At 41.0% G+C, this 15,260-nt stretch overlaps 1 protein-coding gene across 1 annotated transcript in view; it reads right to left on the bottom strand.

Moving 5' to 3' along the window:
- macf1a (microtubule actin crosslinking factor 1a) overlaps window positions 1-15,260 on the bottom strand; it is a 208,790-nt gene that overhangs the window by 80,974 nt on the left and 112,556 nt on the right. Inside the window, exons 15-36 of the mRNA XM_070921294.1 lie at window positions 14,892-15,020; window positions 14,702-14,779; window positions 13,647-13,808; window positions 13,238-13,342; window positions 12,618-12,713; window positions 12,050-12,175; window positions 9,314-9,466; window positions 8,083-8,094; window positions 6,255-6,409; window positions 5,773-5,899; window positions 5,500-5,683; window positions 4,892-5,058; window positions 4,508-4,686; window positions 4,262-4,400; window positions 3,943-4,136; window positions 3,572-3,731; window positions 3,272-3,355; window positions 2,960-3,067; window positions 2,709-2,807; window positions 2,384-2,506; window positions 2,042-2,133; window positions 1,444-1,579 (exon numbers count right to left, since the gene is read on the bottom strand). Coding sequence (XP_070777395.1) covers window positions 1,444-1,579; window positions 2,042-2,133; window positions 2,384-2,506; window positions 2,709-2,807; window positions 2,960-3,067; window positions 3,272-3,355; window positions 3,572-3,731; window positions 3,943-4,136; window positions 4,262-4,400; window positions 4,508-4,686; window positions 4,892-5,058; window positions 5,500-5,683; window positions 5,773-5,899; window positions 6,255-6,409; window positions 8,083-8,094; window positions 9,314-9,466; window positions 12,050-12,175; window positions 12,618-12,713; window positions 13,238-13,342; window positions 13,647-13,808; window positions 14,702-14,779; window positions 14,892-15,020 — 2,808 coding nt within the window. The remainder of the gene's footprint in view (window positions 1-1,443; window positions 1,580-2,041; window positions 2,134-2,383; window positions 2,507-2,708; window positions 2,808-2,959; window positions 3,068-3,271; window positions 3,356-3,571; window positions 3,732-3,942; window positions 4,137-4,261; window positions 4,401-4,507; window positions 4,687-4,891; window positions 5,059-5,499; window positions 5,684-5,772; window positions 5,900-6,254; window positions 6,410-8,082; window positions 8,095-9,313; window positions 9,467-12,049; window positions 12,176-12,617; window positions 12,714-13,237; window positions 13,343-13,646; window positions 13,809-14,701; window positions 14,780-14,891; window positions 15,021-15,260) is intronic.

The raw sequence follows: 15,260 nt of genomic DNA, 5'->3' as shown, positions 1-15,260 counted from the left end.
ATGACTCAGAGCTCGGATGTCCACAATTCTCCTTTGGCAGCTGTTAGTGGTTTTCAAGCAAAACGCTTGTTTAAAGTTTCACATATTAATAGTATGCATTAGAACAAACACAAAAATTCTCATTCACACACACTCTTGTGATCTGGACACAACATGCTCAATTGGTGAAGTGGTTTTTTTTTGCATAGCTGGCCTCTGGTGCACTAACACTCTAAACCAAAAGTGACTTTTTTTTAAAAACATATATGCTTCAGTGAGTATTTCTTTAGTCACATAAAAGTCCCCTGTAAAAACACACAACATTCATATATGAATCAGTTATGAGGTGCAGCTGTCAAGACATAAGAATTGTCATCAAGAAAATTCTCACACACGTTCAATCTTTGTCTGACCGATGTACCATATCGCAAATGCCAGGACAGGAACAATTTTATGACCAAGTGAGAGCTGACTGTGAATGTGTGATTTCCATTGATTGACTGTACATGTGTACATGGAGTAAAAACAAATACTGAAATGTAATGTGTTGACTTTATGCAGTGGCATTATTTTACCACTACATAAAGAAAAGTAACATGATACTATTTTGTAGCTGCAGAGATGACAGTCAAATGTGAAGGTGCGTCTATTTAAAAAAAATGATTGTTTCTAATAATGGATCTATGAAAAGCAGAGCTCTACATCTTCTACCTAACTGCTAGCATGACTTAGGCAGCGCTGCTCTAGTGTGGCACCACTAAGGCCATGTATTAACCATGTTAGCAGTTCAGCAGATGTATTTTCTGATGATAATGACATTGATGATGAAGATGACAAAAACTAGAGTGGTGATAGTTAATGACATGACTGCAGGCTACTACAATGTGAGAGTGGAACAATCCATGCTAAGGCCCAATTCAGACAGTGTCATCCAGTGAATTCTTCTTTGCCCTTCTGTGCCCACATATCTACTGTAAGTGTTCATTTATAAACACAAAATCTCACTTTCACTAAAAAGTGGGCTGCAGGAGTGTTTTATGACAAAGATTACAGCATCTTCTAGACTGTCAAATTATTCTATGTGCAACTTCTCCTTGAATAACAAAGAAGGAGGTCAAACAAAAGAGCCAAAAATAGAAAATGTTAATTTTAGATCATCTGAATACACGTCTGAATAGAGTCTGTGATGTTTGTTAAACCAAACCAAGTCAATGAGTCAATAATGGTGATGTTTTTCAAAAATGCACTCTGTGAACACACAACATGCTGTATAACACACACACTCTCGCTGGCCCACAAATGAACTCACGCTTAGCTTGCAAGCGTATTCAGACTCAAAGCAACAGTTTATAGAAGTACCTTGGCAATTACATTTTATCAAGCTTGCAGAAGCCAAAAATACATTTTCTTCATAAATATGCAGAACCCTCTCTCCATCTCAGCCCATCCCTCCAACCAATCTACCTTTCTTTCCTCTTCTTTGGCCAGTTGCTGCTCCAGCTGCTGCAGCTGCTGGGTGGAGCTATCACACAGCTGGTTGTAGGTGCCCGTCAGCTCGTCCAGCTGAGCCTCTACATGAGCACGCTCCTCTGGGGACAACCTGGGGAGGACACAAGGGAGAAGGTTGGAGCAGGTGGGGTTTATGTGTTTAATGTGTGTCTGAGTGTGTGATGCCGATATGTAGGTTTCCCACAGTGGCTTTGATATACATTTTTACTACAGTTTACCCAAGAGAAAAACAGCTGAATGTAGTAGAATAAATGTTGTTGTTAAACAAGCTGAAACATACATTCCAGTACACGTGTTACCATAAACCATTCCCTTGATATTCCCCACCTTCCTTTGAGGTTTCATCAACTTCCCCAACTTTCCCAAACTGGAATAAACCTGGAAATATTTTGATTAATTCAGAATTTCCATGACAAGCGGCTAGATAAGCATGCACTGCTTGTATAGTGTGGGTGTGAGACTACATGTGTGTGTTGATCTGTACAGTATGTGTAGTGAATGTGTTTGGGAAGCATGTGCAATGTGTGTGTCAATGCACGTGATCTAAACTTACTTGCTGGCCTGTTTTGATAGCAGGAAGACCTGAGTACTCCTTATGGCTTCAGCCACTTCATCTTTCTTGGCTGCCAGCTGTTCACTGATGGCCTTTAGAGAACACACATGCAGGATGTGCTTAGTACAGTACAACCACCAACTACCATCAACTACCATTTAAATTATTCAACTAAACAGCAGCTTTACTTTATGAGGAACTTATATTATCCTCTATATATATTTATATATATAAACAGTTGTAAGCTGCACAGAACAGACAGCCCACTGAACTACTTGGAGGTAAAATACCTTGCTTAAAGGCAACTTATCTGTATAACACATATATCAGATTCTATTGTACCTGTTGAGCAGCAAGTGAAGACTCAGCGTTGGGGCCCCCAGTCCGTCCCTGGAGGCCTTTGACCCAGCCCAGCAGGTCTGAAACCTGGCCCACTCTGGCCTGCTTCTCCTCCTCCACCTCTTTCTGCACAGATCAAATAAACGTTTTATAAGATAAATCTCAAATTATTTACCTCATTTAGACAATCACTGCATATCAAATGAGACCTCTTTTTTTCTGCTAGAGAATATACATACATTTTTCTCACTTTGCACTACAGTGGTTTAATCTAACCACAAATTCCAATTTCATGCCAGATAGTGATATATACTACAGTGAGTCCCACCTCTTCCTCTTCTAGTCTTCTCAGTGCATCGCTGATGTACTTTACGTGTTGGGTTGTCAAGGTGACCAATGCGGTGTAGCGTGTGCGCAAGTCCATGAACTGTAGAGATACACCCAGAAACAATTACAAGACATCAGTGGCAGTAAATTATATTCACACCAAAAACGAGGACTGCATATAGATGAATTATATTAACATTCAAAAACTTTGTGATATTAATCAAAAGAGTATACCAGACTCTCTATACTTACCTCCTGAGTGATGGCGTCAGAGGAAGAGTGCATCCTCCTCCTCTTGACAGTTGACTTGTGTGTAGATTCTACAAAGGCTCTGTAGGTCATCAGCTGTAGCTCATAATCCTACACAATACAGGTGGGACATAAGTTAGTAAAAAAGGGGCTTTGTAATCACAATACTAGAGAGAATATTTTATCTTTAAAATGTAACACTGTGTAAACTGACACATCAAATACATTTAGACATATTCTTGATCGTTTTCAACACACAACAATACTACATCTTTGACATACTGTGTATGAAGAAACACAGAAACGGTGTCTTACCTTCACTGAGGTGCAGTACTGTTTGGAGTGTGTCTGGCACTCGTCCAGTTTGGTCTGGTTCTGTTCAATCTCAGCTACTAATGCCTGAGGAGGAGAATCAGCCAAAAATAATACAAGTCATTTATTTAAGTCTGTCAGATACAATGTGTAGTTTCCATTTGATGCAAACCAACATTTCTTTCACAAATGGTCTCCATCACCTTAGAATCAAGCATTGCATTTTATTATTGTCCTTCCAGGTAAACATCCATTCAGCCTATAAATGTACAGATCAAAGTCCACGAAATTAGCGCCACTAACCGTCTGCTGGGCCAGTTGTTCAGACAGCGCTTTGCTGTCTGTCTGTCCAGGTTGTGTGTTTTCTTGTCTCTCTGTCGTTTCTTCGATCCACTTGATCAGAGCAGAATGACCATCTCTGTACTGATGCAGGGCTGAGCCCAGAACTTCTAGATCAGTTTGTCTGCGATAAAGCAGGAAAAGACTTTCAGAACATTTCATAACAGTAGTATCCAGTATGTGCACATAAGGAAGACAATGGATCGTTAGATGTTCTGCCATTTTAACACAGGATCCGCACCAAAACATCATCACTCTGTTATTTAAAATATCCTCCTCCTCTCTTCCCCAAATCTTTACTCTTTTTTTTTTCATGTTCACCCTGTTCTGCTCACCGTGTCTCCATCTGTCTCTTGATTCCGCTCCACCTCTCTGCCATCTCATTGGCTCTCTCCTGGTAGCGCTCCAGCTCAGGGCTGCGGTCTGGGTGGAGCCTGCTGAGCTGAGACCCCGCCTCTTTGGCACGACCTACCTCTGCCTGCAGAGACTGGAAGATACCCTCCTGCTCGACAAGCTCAGCCTGCCACTTCTGGAAAGAGATCAAACATAAACCAAAGGATGCAGAACAAAGATTAGATAGTTTCACAACATGAGCCTCTCTCTTTAACTGGCCATAGGAGGAGTTTATGTGACAAAGTGTCCCTTAGCCCGTACCCCTAGTTGATCTCTGATGTTTTGAATGGCTGTTGTGTCAGCAGGAACAATGTCTTCTTCACTTAGTCTGCTCTCGTTCTTCCTGACCTGGCTCTCTGCTTCATCTAGGCTATGCATCAGGATGTCTACCGTTTTTAACCTGAGGAGGTAAAAGGTAAAGAGAGGTAAATTAATCATACAGTTCATGTAGAGTTGACGAATAAACAGGACGGCTGTACATGCTAGAGGGAGAAAAAGCTCACTAACTTTTCTAGGTAGACAGATGAGAGGTTGTGCAGTTTGTCTATCTTCTCCACAGCCTGATTGAGTTCAGACCGGAGGACGGGAACGCTTGAGGACGTCGGCTTCTCCTCAAAGAATCTGACGCAGCGACGAGACACATCGCCCAAACTGGAGCGCAGGGCGTCAAGCTCTGACTGCAGCTTCTAGACAACAATGTGATTTTAAGGAATCCGTAAGTAAACATGGAGAGCAAAACGAGGGGGTAAGTAATGTCTTACTGACTAAACTAAAAAAATTCAAAAAAGGAGAGTCGCCCATTGTTTGTGTAAAAAAGTAATAATGCATGAAAACAAAAATTAAACGAGATGTTATTGCCTGTTGCAACCAGCAGATGGGGCTCAAACTGACCTCTTGCTCTGCAATCTGGACAGTGTTGTCAGCACTGTCACCTGACAGCCGACTGGGGGGCGGAGTTTGAATTCCCCTGGTCAGTCTCTGCTCTGCTTCATTTAGACGAAGGGTGATGTTCTGCAGCTCCGACAGGTATGATCGAGAGACTGACTCATCCTTCTCCACTGGAGAGAGAGAAAAGAGAAAGACCAGAACAAAGAAGAGTTATTTTGGGCATGAACAGTAACACTGCAGCCATTTGCTTGTTTTATTTTAAAAAGTACTCAGTGCTCATTGTTCAGAGATGACAAAATGGAGATTAATAACATTCTCCGATATGATATATTTAGTATGATTCAATGCTGATGTTTATCCTCTTAAAGTAACTTATTTTTACAGGCTAAAATGCTGATTTTCTCATGAGCAGGTAGTTTTTCATTAACAGATTAAGACTTCAGAGTTCTTGATGCTACCCTGTTGTGAAGACTGTCCGTTAGATATGCAATATTTAGCCACTATCTCAAAACGGAACTTTTCTACCATTTAGCATCGACCAGCTGGTAAATTTAGACGATTTAGGAGGTGTGTATGCATCCATGAGGGTATATTTGTCTGTCCCGTCTCACCGGTCTCCATGTTGAGCAGCAGGTCCTGGCAGTGCTGCTGGGCCTGCTGAACATCCTTCTCCAGCTCTCGTCTTTCGCCTGGCGTGAACAGAGAACTCTCTTTGCTGTCAGACAGGAAGTCGGCCAACTGGGACTCCAGGTGACCCAGGACCTGCTGTCGCTCTGCCGGAGACTGACAACGAACCTGACAGGTGAGACACGGGAGGAGGTAAGTACGACAGAGCAGTAGACGTCAGGAACAGAATAAAAATAAGAGTCGAAAAAGAGTATCACCGTGTCCAGGTTCCATCCGGAGACCGTCCTGATGTCTTTGAGCAGGTAGTGCCAGGACACTACACTCTTCATGTTCACATGCAGCTGATGCCACAGAGACATGACCTTCTGGTACAACTGCTCTGTCCTGTACACACACACACACACACACAGTTTTTGATTTTGAAATGAAGTGTCAACTGAAAAAGTGACTTCACTGTTACAAATGACTGGCAGAACACACATATTTTACAGCAGTGTTTTCAGCAGCAGAAAAATATGTCAATTCAATGTCAATTCTTTCTTCTGAAAATACTACAAACCTGTATTTTTTGTGGTTATTGTGTATGGCAAGAATGAAAATTCAGACTCTGCTGTCTCCTTTTCCTTACTATTTCTTGTCATGTAACAATTCAGAAAGAAACTCTTCACCAAAAACATCGACACCTCATCACCAACAAAAATAATTGTACTCCATGTTATGTCTCAGGTATGTGTCTCACCTGCTGGCTGTGTCGATGGCCTCCTGGTTCGGAGGTGGGACGGTGAAACACACTGAGGGGACCATGGCCTCATTCCCTGTCGGACTGATCACCTTCCACTTGGTCCTCTGAGAGTTGTCCTCTAGCACACACTCCTCGCCTCGGCTTATTGTGATCTGAGAGGAGGAAGGGGTGCAGGATGGATGCAAAAAGAGAAAGGGATAGATGGAGCATAAATGGAAGGGGAAAGATGAGATGGAGGAAGAACGAAAAAATACAGGGAATGGAGGTCATGGAAATACAGATGTTGGGAACGAGGAAGGGAGCAAAGAGGACGTGAAGAACAACATGGAAAAGTAAGAGAAAATTAATAGAAAGGGAGGAAAGTAGGTTTTCAAAGTCAGGGAATCATGATGGTTAAAAAGAAAAATGAGGTTAGAAGACAGGATGGATGGAAGAGAGGTCAGATGAAAAAAATAAGGGAGGTGAAATAAGGGAGGAGAGAAAGGAAAACATTAAAACCAAAAGTTGATAGCAACAAACTCATAGTGCAACACAAAATGCAAACATTAATGAATTTTGTGAAGTTAGCAGAAGCCCTAAAATGATATGACATTAGAGTCCTTGACACAGGAACAATGTCATGTGGACTGAACGCTGCTTTGCACCTCTAAACTGAAAGCCTTTATTGTGAAAGCAGCAAATATTGTAAGGTATAAGTGAGTTTTACTGATACCTGGGCTGGGTTTCACAAATTCACCTTAAGCAGCAATTCACCAACGAGGAAAAAGACATTACTGACATGGTGATTTTAAGAAACCCAGCACAGGACAAATACAAAGCGTTGGGGATTAGATTATATATTCAGTTCTAAAATAAACACAAGGCAAAGCCATGAATGTGGGGAAGAATTTTAGGGCTGCACATAAAAGGTTACCGCTACACTGCCTCCCCCACCTACCACCCTCTCTCACCTCTTCCCTGCACACACACACATCAATACATCAATAATGCAAAGCTATGCACATACAGTAAATACATGAAATGTAAATTAAAGCTTAAAGCTGTGACTTGTTATTATCTGACTGACTGAATGAGTCTGAGAGGCATGGACTGTGGTAAGTTCAGTTCAGTTCAGTTCAGCTCACTGATTGCCACCTGCCCTTATCAGCGATCAAGTCAATTTCATCCTCAACTTTCACCTCTTCTGTGCCCAGTATGAAAGTATAAGTATGTACAACAGGAGACTAAATAAATGGTGGACACACAGAGACGAAACAGGGTCTGTCTCCTGTTCCTTCTGTCTTCATTTCAAAGAGCAGTCTGCTTCTTTAAGACAGTTTCATTGTCTTTGTGTTGTCCACATTTTCAAGTACAAAGCCGTCCACATTTTCTACTTTAGTTGTGTTTTACCCTACTCTCAAATTTTGATAGAAGACATGTTTGCTCTGCTATCTACAGCAGTGCCTGAAGACACAACAGGTTGCCATGAGCACATACAAAGGATCACTTTTTGATAAGTTATAGCCATAATTCAGCTTTTTGTTCTGATAGGGATTTGTTTTGTTTGACTGATTAAGTAAAAGTCAACACAACTATCAAAGTTTACAGAAACAGGCCTTGTTCTCCATTTCCATTTTTGTTTGGAAATGGAGAGAAATGGGGTAGAAAATGCAATTTTATTCCAAGTAACATATCAGGGCTGGTATCAAATTCACAACGACCACGTTTCATTACATTACTGACAGTAAAACCTGAAATCAGCTGATAAGAGAGGAGCAACCAGGGCAGTGCAGTGTGTGCAGTGTAAGAATCTGAGGTGAGAGAGGGAGAATATAGGCAGCTATACCTGAACGTTTGTCTTGCCAGCCCAGCCGACAGACGAGAGGAAGGGAAGAGGATGAGGAAGAAGAGGAGGGAGTGAGAAGGGAGAGGCCAAAAAGGTACATGAAGGTATGGAGAGAAAGGAGGAGACACAGGAAAGTGAAGGAGAGAAAGATTACTTTTGTGCACGTCTTTATTTTAGTATAACTTCCAGCAGCTTGCATCTTCCTTTTTTTTGTTTTTTCTTTCATCAGTGATGCGGTAGAGGACCAAACCACCCTCCTTCTTCACCTGGATGCAACACCTTATATACAGTATGCTTCAATGAACAAACTGACCCTGAGGAATCTCACACAGCAAACCAAAAATAGCAGCATAAGGGGCAGCAGCATGTCCGCGCTGCTGGAGCGCTAGGTGCTGGTTTTCAACTGAGCCCGCAAAGGGGATGAGACAGATGTATAATTGATTGGCTTTTAGATTCCCTGAGGACATCACAGCTGAGAATGACAGGCACAGAGAGAGACTTCACGTGTTTCTATGTGTGTTATATAAAAAGAAGCATTGAGAGGAAAAACAATGCACAGCTTCAGTTCTCTTCTCATGAATGATTTCTTTACTTCCAAGTGTCTTTTACCTATTTTGGGGATTTTTACAAAGATCCAGTCACAGAGTATCTTGAGGAGAACAAAGGCAAAGATCATCTATTGTGAGAACTGTGTCAATGATACACTATGGATCATAATCATTATTCTTATTCAGCTTCCAAATTGAGCGCTGCTTTTTGTACTTGCCAGCTAAAATGAAGAGAAAACAGTTGGAGCAGTTAACAAAAAAAGTCCACTGCTGTAGTCTATTCATCAATATGGACCGCCTAGGCTGAGAAAAGCGTTTGTGTAGACGTACTCATCAATCTAAAGACAAAAAACTGAGTTTAACAGCGGCTAAAATAGAACATCCACAAAGTGGCTGTGGAAGGGGCTTAGAGAGGAAGTGCAGGGCAGAGAGGAGGTGGTTGGTGGTGAGGGTTAAAACAACAGAGTGGTGAGGTCAGTGGTGAGCTGGTACTGCATATATACACATTTTGTCACAACCATGTCGTTGGAGTCAGTGTTCCTTATATACACCTTCATTACCATGGGAACAACAAGACTGGCTTATTTTAGCTCAAACGGAGTAACAGATTTCTAGTTTCAGAAACTTACAGTAACTATCACACCTACATGTTCATGAAGTATAATGCATGGTGGGTCCCATACCTCTATCTGTCTGTAGTCGCAGATGGCTTTGATGGGTGTTGTGGCTCCCAGGGTGCTCTCTGCGTTGCGGGGGCGGAGCTGCACCACCGTCTTGGCCCGGCCCACCAGGCTCGCCACAGTACTCCGGTACTCAATCAGCTGCTCCTTCTCCTCCTGCAGGACAGAGAAAATCATTAGACTGTCAACTGCGTCATGCTGTAATTAGTCTGTAGTAAGTCAGTTATCTATGTCAGCAACTGTTTAATTCACCAGGCTGTGAGTCACATTATCACTCACTGTCACTGGTTTAGAAAGACTGATTAACAAATAGAGTTCAGATTCTGAAGTTAAAATCTTTTTTCCTGCACTGCTAACTGTTCAAGAGTCTACAGCCACGCTAGCAGCTCTGTGAAGCTGCACTTATGAACAGTGGTGCTTTCAACTTAATGCTTATGTTAGCACTCTAACATGCTCACAATGACAGTACTAACATGCTGAGGTTTTGGAGTTATAGTGGTCATTATCTTACAATCACTATCGTTTTAGCATGCTAACTTTAGCACTAAACACAAAGTACAGCTGAGGCCGATGGGAGTGACAATAGTTTTGCAGGTATTTGGTCATAAAACAAAGTGTGATGGCAAGTTAAATTTTGACCTGATGATGGTGCTAGAGGAAAAGGTCAAGGATAACTAAAGTTATTACAGGTCTTCCTACGAGAGACATGGATGTCCAACATTTCATGAAAATCCATCTAATAGTTTTTCAATCTGGACCAGAGTGGTGGGCCGAGCGCCATTTCCATCCCTACACCCAAGCTGCTAGCATGACTAAATATATTACTTTCTTTGAGTTATGACATGAAACACATTAAGTCAATATTTCCTATTAGAATATATTGCAGGTCCTACAAATTATAATTAGCTTATTAGCCTGTAGCCTCTGAGATGAGTGGACTTGGTGTTAGCTTGGGCGCTAACCATTAAACATTTAAAAGGTGTCTTCACCCTGACAGGTAGAATTACAGTTCATTTCTGTCTCACCCCCAGCAAAGAGCGTGATTAAAGATTCATTATAAAGAGAGAGAGGGAGAGAGGTACAGAGAGAAAGAGATAAATTGAGGGAGAGGTAGAGGCAGAGTGAGATAGAGAGAGGGAAGCTAAGAGGGGGGCCTGCGTAAATAACTTCATACATTACAGCCTTGAAATGAATTTCACACTGAGATGGCGTTCGCTGCAGTCAGCACTACCATAACAAGTCAAGTGACAAGCTGGGAAGAAACAATTTATACACATTTAATCAAAATGTGGGTGCATGAAGAACACAAGATCAACAACCATCACTTTAAGAATTAAGATTAAGATTATCACAGAAACATCGCTTTAATATGTTTTCTCAAAAATATCTTGGATAAAGAATCTGGCCAATGAAATGCTGAGTCAGTTTAGGTGTTTTGACCCTATTATTACATCTTGTACCAAATTACAAATATGGATTTTATCCTCAGTGACAGCAAGTGCTTATGAAATCTAACCATATATGAAGAAGTAATCTAATATCAGTAGACACGTGACAGGGTGCAGACGAAACAGAATAATGTAAAAGAAAGAGCCAGGTTTGATCAAACAGCCTCCTGAACTCTAATCTCTCACTAAAAGATGGTGAAAAGGCTGATGTAATATCCTCTCCTCAGTTATTATGAGAGTCATTCAGAAGCTTTCTACAGTATCTGCTTCCGCCTCCCAGTGAGAGATGGCGCTCACCGAACTGGAAGCTTCATTAACTGGAGCTGGAAACTGATTAAAAAAACACACCCAAACACACATAGATTTAAAAACTGTTAGATAGCATGTAAATATACACACATACTGTATGTAACAATGCTGATGACACAGAGATCTGTGTAAAGAGCAGCTGCTTGTGACACATGAACACGCCTCTTTATTGAGAGGATATGCACACTGCCCTGGCCTGTGGAGCGCTGCCCACACTAACTCTGCCATCTGTTTGAAGTCAGAGGTGTGTGTGTGTAAGGTAGGTGTGAAAATGGCAGTCTCACAAATGTGCCACAGGGGGGATGATTCAGCGAAGGTACTCGGATACTAACAGATTACTTCCCCCTGTCATGCAGCGTGCTGCAGCTGCCTGAGGCAGAGCACAACTACCAGGAGGACACTTCAGCTACTGTAGGTCTCTGTTATAGGTTTGTATAGGTTTGCTCTGTGCACACAAGGTGGCAGCATGGCTTCTAAACCTGAAGGAACGCAGTACGCCGGGATAAAAACATTACCTAATATACATCAATTATCTATATCTATATGTATCCTATGAATCCATGTTGAAAGTTAAAAAAGTTTTGCTGCTTGCCACTTTGTTTCCAGTCACTTTAAAGAGCATATGTTAGGGGGAGAGTTTGGGTTTGGGTAACAGTATCCAAAATACAGAGTCAACTTTGCAAATGAAAACCTTTTATTTTGGAAGGAACGGCCTTTCCTGGATTGATTGTACTGAAATAAAGACTCTAATCAACTTCTACTGTCTGCCATTGATTGTCTTCACTACATTTGAGAGTTAAGTGGCTTGCTTAATGAGGAAGGGGGAGCCCCTATAATTTTATTTGTCTAGTTGGTCAAGGAATTTGGTACCTTCATTTACTGCAGGTGGAACAGTGTTCAGGTGCTGTATATGAAAGGGAGTTGCACTGTGTACCGGTGGAGATAAAAAAACTGAGATGGGCAACTGAAGGGTTACAGATACCATCGAGTCCTGCAGCAGGTCTTCCAGTTTGCTCAGTCTGCTGTTCTTGTCACAGGTGTACTGCCTCTTGATGGTTTCCTGGAGCTGGCGCAGGTACGACTCACAGTCCCGAGCATCGCTCATAAACTAAGAGACAAAAGGGACAGAAATAAACACGTTAGAATGATTTTCACAGGAAGCCGTAGAGGACAGTGAAACCATTATTTTGTGTGGAATAGTTTAGACAAGTTAACGGTAAGAAATGTCTATAATTATTTCATTTCATAAACTTTGTTCAGCATCCAATGAGCATCATGTTTTTGCAGACAGAGGTCTGTGGACATGAGGCAAGTGAAACAAACATATTCTTTTTAATCATTATAAATAGACACTTTTACAGACCTCATAGTATGTAACTGCCTACATGATACTAGTAACAAGGAGGACATTTAGGACATTCAGAGATCATCGTGTGGATTTGGTAAAAAATAGATTTCAATAACATCTTAACTATATATATCTTGCAGATTGTGCAGATTCATTTATGTTCAAGGCAGAAAGGAAACCTATAATGATAATTGTGCCTCACCTGGAAGTATGCCGTGTTATCTTTGAGATGCTGCTCTACACACACACAGAGCTGGTTCACCCACTGCCACTGAGTCTGCAGGGCTGCACTGTAAGCCTGATCACATGCAGAGAGATGGAGACAAACATTATTGTCACACTGACTGCAGTAACACAGAGTTCAATCTTCTAGGGGTAGCTGCAAGGCATTAACAGGGAAGTTGATCAGCACAGACAGAGTCACATTTTTGTCAGGCAGCTTTTGAAACTTCTGACTTTTAACACTAATTTTCTGTGCAGTAATATGCAATGGCAGAGAATAGGCACTATGAATATGTGACCATTATGAAAAACAAATCCCAAATCAGTATAGTTATTCCAGTATTTTGTCATACAGTACATTAAATGTTTCTATTGTGTGTTTGTCAAAAAGGTTTACAAAAGGTCATAGTTTACACGCTGCCCTTTTGAACCTAATTTATAGCTAAAGAATTTTAAAAATGCAACAAAACAAAATATGACGTGCACAGTCAAGTGAAAATATGAGCATTGGTTGAACTGTTACCACAAAATCAGTCACAGAGGCAAAACCCAACATTTTTAAAGGTCATTCAGTCTAACTGAATAAAGTCATTGATTCACCTCCACAGTCTGTTTGGCTGGATGGTTGTCCTGACACAGGCGGTTGGCTGTTTCCTGGAGTGTCCGCATCACATCTTGTTTTTCATCCAGCTCTAACCTCATTTCCTGCAAACACAACAGGAAAAGAAGAACGTTAGATTACAGGTTTTTTATGGCAATAGTATAAATAGTGTTTCTGTGCACATAAACAATACTTTTATTTTGAGTTCTGATATATCTGGAAAACACATTTGGACATAATTATGTTCTGTAGAAACTGTGAAGGCAGTTTGTTTGATGTATGTTTTTCTTTCAATAAGACACATCCTTTTTTCTGTAAAATTCCAGAGGTTTGTGGTCCAGAGTTTGTGTTTTCTGACTTGACAGGGGAAACCATCACTGTATCTGTTTGCCGTCCTCCTCCACTCACACTGTATAATTCTCTCTTGGCGTTCATGTTGGAGTTGTTGTCGCTCCAGTCGAAGGCAATCTCCTCCTCCTCCCTCTCGTTGAGCCAGATCAGCTCCTCAGTGCAGTGCGACACAAATGCGTGCAGGCTCTCCAAGCTCCGCAGGCGCCATGACGAATGTTCCTATGGCAACCACACAAACAAACATCATCGTCATGCTGATCAGCAGCGCAGAGAGATATAAAGAAAACATCCTCTATTCTCTGGTTGTTTGGATTATACTGTTGGTTTTGGTACATTTACAGGGATTTTTGAGGAGGGCCTTAATCAGAATAAAGTGCTGTTAAAGACAACAACTTTCCTCGAGGAGTGTCTTCTGAATGTGCTTATAGGCATTTATTGAACCATTGTTACATGAGAATACCAATTCATATCTTAAGAGGTTTTATTCTCTAATATATAATTTCTTTAAACTATCAAAGAAGGCATGAACAGTGGCTTTTTTTCTTTTTTGGTATCTTCCATTTTCAGAATTCCTGCAGCATGAATAAATTGTTTCATGATTTTGCAGTTACTAGTCACGAACATGTTGACTCCTCTACTTTCATTTGTGGTTATACTACTATACTACTAGTATGTATCCTTGATAATTGACTTTTTTTCGTGGTTAAATTTTTTCTAACTGGATGTATTAACTTCAGGTTCATCTGGATAATATTGTTATTTAAGTTGCTCTGTTACTTTTACATCTTTAAGCTCATAAATACTGAATAGAGAGTGCGCATACATACACTGTTAGGAGTTAATAACACATGTAAAAGCTAAAATATACTAAGAGACACTAATACAAGCAAGAGGGGACAAAGAAATAAAAAGAGGGAAAGAGGGAAAGGGGGGGGGTGTTTGGGGAGAGGAGCAAAAAGAGAGCAGATGCAGAATTACGTGTTGTTAGCATGAGAGTCCTGTCATGGTCTAATGGGATTAACTGAGGAGCGAGATGAACAGTGAAACAAAGAAATGTGTTACCACAAACACAAACACACACACAAAACCACAGTTCTTTATCTGAGACTGACCAGTAGTTTGCAGTATTGGTGCTCCAGCTTTGCCAGCGTTTCAGAGTAACTGTTCTTGAAGTTGGGAGAAACTTTAGCCTGAAAGAGAGGAGAGTAAAGCTTCAATACAAACCACAACGCTCAGCAGAAAGATCTCTGTGTTTATGTATAAATGATGTGTGTGTGTGTGTGTGTGTGTGTGTGTGTGTACCTCAAAGTTGCGTGCCTCCTGTAAGCTGCTCACTAGCTCTTCGACAGCAGTGTGTATGGTATTGTGCTCTTGGAGGTTGTTTTCTACAGAAGGAAGGTCCGCGCCCCATTCAGCACGCTCCAAAAGCTCCTGAAACACACAACAAAGATCAACATGGGTTCAAACAAATCAAATATTTTACGTTTTGATTCCACTGAAAACCATATATTTATGCGCTCATTATTTTATTTTGTATTATTTTCAGTTGAATGTGTTTTCAGGCTTGTAATGCCTTTGTTATGGTAATATTAATGCCATTTAATCTCTTGCTGTTTCATATTTTATGAAATTGTGGATGAATGAATCACACGTTTTCCCATAATGTTCCTT

The sequence above is a fragment of the Enoplosus armatus genome, chromosome 16 (assembly GCF_043641665.1).
Source record: "Enoplosus armatus isolate fEnoArm2 chromosome 16, fEnoArm2.hap1, whole genome shotgun sequence".
Classification (NCBI taxonomy): domain Eukaryota; kingdom Metazoa; phylum Chordata; class Actinopteri; order Centrarchiformes; family Enoplosidae; genus Enoplosus; species Enoplosus armatus.
Note: the sequence above shows the minus strand (reverse complement) of the source record. Positions and strands in the feature narration are given on the sequence as shown.